Genomic DNA, 3,741 nt, shown 5'->3' with positions numbered 1-3,741 from the left:
TCCTCGTCATCTTCATCTCCACCGTCTACTTCATGTCCAAGCCTCGGACCGTTTACCTTGTTGACTACTCTTGCTACAAACCACCCGTCACGTGCCGTGTCCCCTTCGCCACGTTCATGGAACACTCGAGATTGATTCTGAAGGACAATCTCAAGAGCGTTGAGTTCCAGATGAGGATTCTTGAACGGTCGGGGCTGGGAGAAGAGACGTGTTTGCCGCCGGCAATACATTATATCCCTCCGAAACCGACGATGGAAGCTGCAAGAGGCGAAGCCCAGATGGTGGTTTTCAGCGCCATGGATGATCTCTTCAAGAAAACTGGCTTGAACCCAAGAGACGTCGACATCCTTATAGTGAACTGCTCTTTGTTTTCTCCGACACCATCTCTGTCGGCTATGGTGATCAACAAGTACAAGTTGAGGAGTAACATCAAAAGTTTCAATGCAATGAAAGAGCATCAAGGCGCCGGTTTGATATCCGTAGATTTAGCTCGAGATTTGCTCCAAGTTCATCCGAATTCCAACGCCGTGATCGTTAGCACAGAGATCTTAACCCCGAATTACGAAACATGTCATTGAAGAAAAATGGAAAGATCAAGTAAAAGGAATAAAGTCCAAGAAAAAGGAAAAGAAGATATTGAGCAAAATATTGGAAACAAGAAGATGAGCTATGTATAAATACAAGACGTGGGAGATGCAGAAAGACATCCCAGCAGAACAGAAAAAGAGAGTAAAGAGCAAACGAGCTGGAGAATCATAGGTGTGGAAAACACGGGTGAGTGATACTTGAGAGAGAGTGAAGTGCATCTGAGGGGGAGCCTTCAAATAACAGGCGAACCGCTCAAAGGGCCTAGACGAGTCTAGGGTTACACGGGGTGTGTGAGGCACACATAGTGTATGAGCTGATAGAATTCATGTTGTAAGGGGAGAACAAACTCAGGGGGAGTTGTGTTCTTGAGATGGATTAGGCTAGAACAAAAAAGAGTTGTAATTCATTTTCTTTACAAATGAATAGAATCAGTTGGGAAGTTTTTGAAAGCAATATCGTGTGAGTTTACTTTTTCAATTGGTATCAGAGCAGGTCACTGATCGTAGGAATTGTTCCTCTCATATCGGTGTTAAGATCCAGTCTCACACAATGTATGGATTCAAGGAGATTCAGACATTAAAGATGTCTACGATGCTTGACTCGGAGAATTACAGCCATTGGAAGGTCAAAATCAGTGCGTTTATACGTGGTATGGATGAAGATGCGTGGAATACAGTAATAAACGGATGGATGCCTCCCACTGAAGTAATAGGTGGAGTTGAAAGGATCAAAGCAAAAGCCAGATGGACAACCCAAGAAAAAAGGAGCTCTGCTTTAAATCAAAAGACTTTATCAATCATCTTCAGCACTGTATGTCATGAAGAATTCACTCAAATTCAAGGATGTCAAACAGCAAAAGAGGCATGGGACACTCTAGAACTCATCCATGAAGGTACGTCTAAAGTAAAAAGAAACAGATTGGATATGATTGATTATCAGTTTGAGCATTTAAGGATGGAAAAGAACGAGGGTGTCAAAGAGTTTTGTGGAAAGTTGAGCGCTTTGTCAAATGAAGCAAGTGTACTTGGAAGGAAGATCAATGACGAGAAGCTTGTGAAGAAACTTCTCAATAGTTTACCAGCTAAGTATCACTCTCAAATCTTGGTTTTCGAAGGTACGAATAACTTGGATACTGTAAGTTTCAAAGAAGCTGTAGGCACCTTTGCAGCACATGAGTTAAGGATGCAACTTATGAGTGGAAAATCAAGTACACCTCACAATCTGGGAGTTGCACTTCACGTACCGGAACACTCTCAAATCTTGGTTTTCGAAGGTACGAATAACTTGGATACTGTAAGTTTCAAAGAAGCTGTAGGCACCTTTGCAGCACATGAGTTAAGGATGCAACTTATGAGTGGAAAATCAAGTACACCTCACAATCTGGGAGTTGCACTTCACGTACCGGAAACATCTTCTCCAAAACAAAGAGTGAGTTCATCTTTCAAGGATAAAGAATTATCAGAGGATTCTTTAAAAGATGAGATGTCACGTTTTATTAAGAAGTTTGACAGATTCTTCAACACAAGAAGGGAAGCTTTGCAAACAGATGATAAACGTTTTGGCAAATGTTTGGAGTGCAATGGAACTGGACATGAGAGAGCACAATGTCCAAGTATTATCAAGAGGGAAAGTCTGTTGAAGAAGTTGAGTGAGGTTCAATGCTTTGAGTGCAAGGGATTTGGGCATACCAAGATGGAATGTGTCAAGAAGAAGGGAAAATCACGTATCATTCATGAGGAGGAGGAAACTGGGTCGGACAGTGACGATGAAGAATTGTCTAACCTCATTGCATTTTTTGGACTTATTGAAGAAGGAGAAGAAACATTGGAAGATGATTCAAGTGATGATGAAGAGGTAACTGAGGATGACTTGTTCAATGAGATGACCAAACTCGTTCGAATGAATAGGTATCTGCTGGATGAGAAGAAGCAGCTGGAGAAGGAATTAAAAAATACTCAGATCCAGCTGACATCTACTCAGCATTAACTGTCCCAAAAAGAAGAAGAAGCTTCACTCATGAGATGTCAAATTGAAGAGACCAAGAAAAATCTTCATCTTCTTGGAAATGGAACTGGTAAGTTGGATCATCTACTTGGACAGGGAAGGGGTGCACGAGATCAATCAGGGCTTGGATATGTGGGAAATAAGGAATATCACCCAACATTCGTATCCGGAGGAAATCTTGAACGAGAAGTACCTGACTTGGTACGAAGTACTTTTGGCGCCGTCAGAAATACTCCAAAAGTTAAAGTGGATCTACGAACCTCTCGAGAGCAAAAAGAGTGCAGAAACTGCTATTACTGTGGGAAGAGAGGACATATTCGAAGGAATTGCTATTATCTACGACAGAAAAGGAACTCTAATTGGTACGTTCATCCGAATTTGAATCACTCTTATTTGTCTCATCCTTCGAAGAATCTTAGGTGGATCCGTAAATCCGATGTGTCATGCAATGTTGCTTGTACGTCTGAACAAACGAGTGGAGATGATGTCTGATATTTGGATAGCGGGTGTTCAAGACACATGACAGGACGTCAGAAGCTGTTGACGGATTTTGAAGTAGGTTTGAAAAGTGACAATGTCATATTCGGAGATGGAAAACAAGGGAAGATCATTGGTAAAGGAACTCTGGAATGTGGTGGAGTATCCAAGCTAATGGATCTTAAGGTCGTACAGGGCTTAAAGGCTAATTTGATCAGCATAAGTCAACTATGTGATAATGGCATGGAGGTGAAGTTCACAAAGGATGCGTGCTTGGTGACCAATACGGATAACAAGTGTATTTTAACTGGGCAGAGGACATCAAGCAATTGCTACACATGGGTTGACAACCAGATTTTCAGAAACTCTCTCAAGGATCCTAAGACACGAGCCTAGAATTGAGCAATCAAAAGCTCAGGTATGGTTTTGAATTTATGCTTATACACAGGGGGAGAAAAGGCTCGAAAGGTATATGATCATACACATAGGGGGAGAGATGATACAAGAAGAGAATGATCAGAAAGGTGTATGGTTGAAGATGGTGAGCGAATATGCATGGTTGAAATCGTTGAGGATGATATCAAGGAGCCAAGTGGATGAATGTGTATTCAAGCATAAGTGTGTAATAAGCATAAAGTCAAAAAGGGGGAGAATGTTAATGCAATGAAAGAG

General features: G+C 41.6%; 2 protein-coding genes across 2 annotated transcripts in view; both read left to right on the top strand.

The window, feature by feature from the left end:
* The first annotated feature begins 6 nt into the window (after positions 1-6).
* Positions 7-3,741, top strand: part of LOC104825611 (3-ketoacyl-CoA synthase 6-like) — a 14,918-nt gene continuing 11,183 nt past the window's right edge. The window contains exon 1 of the mRNA XM_010557969.1: positions 7-436. Coding sequence (XP_010556271.1) covers positions 33-436 — 404 coding nt within the window. The 5' untranslated portion in view covers positions 7-32. The remainder of the gene's footprint in view (positions 437-3,741) is intronic.
* LOC104825610 (3-ketoacyl-CoA synthase 6-like) overlaps positions 469-3,741 on the top strand; it is a 15,833-nt gene continuing 12,560 nt past the window's right edge. The window contains exon 1 of the mRNA XM_010557968.2: positions 469-553. The gene's annotated coding sequence lies outside the window, so the exon portion shown is untranslated. The remainder of the gene's footprint in view (positions 554-3,741) is intronic.

Source organism: Tarenaya hassleriana, unplaced genomic scaffold, assembly GCF_000463585.1.
Source record: "Tarenaya hassleriana unplaced genomic scaffold, ASM46358v1 Cleome479, whole genome shotgun sequence".
Lineage (NCBI taxonomy): Eukaryota > Viridiplantae > Streptophyta > Magnoliopsida > Brassicales > Cleomaceae > Tarenaya > Tarenaya hassleriana.
Note: the sequence above shows the minus strand (reverse complement) of the source record. Positions and strands in the feature narration are given on the sequence as shown.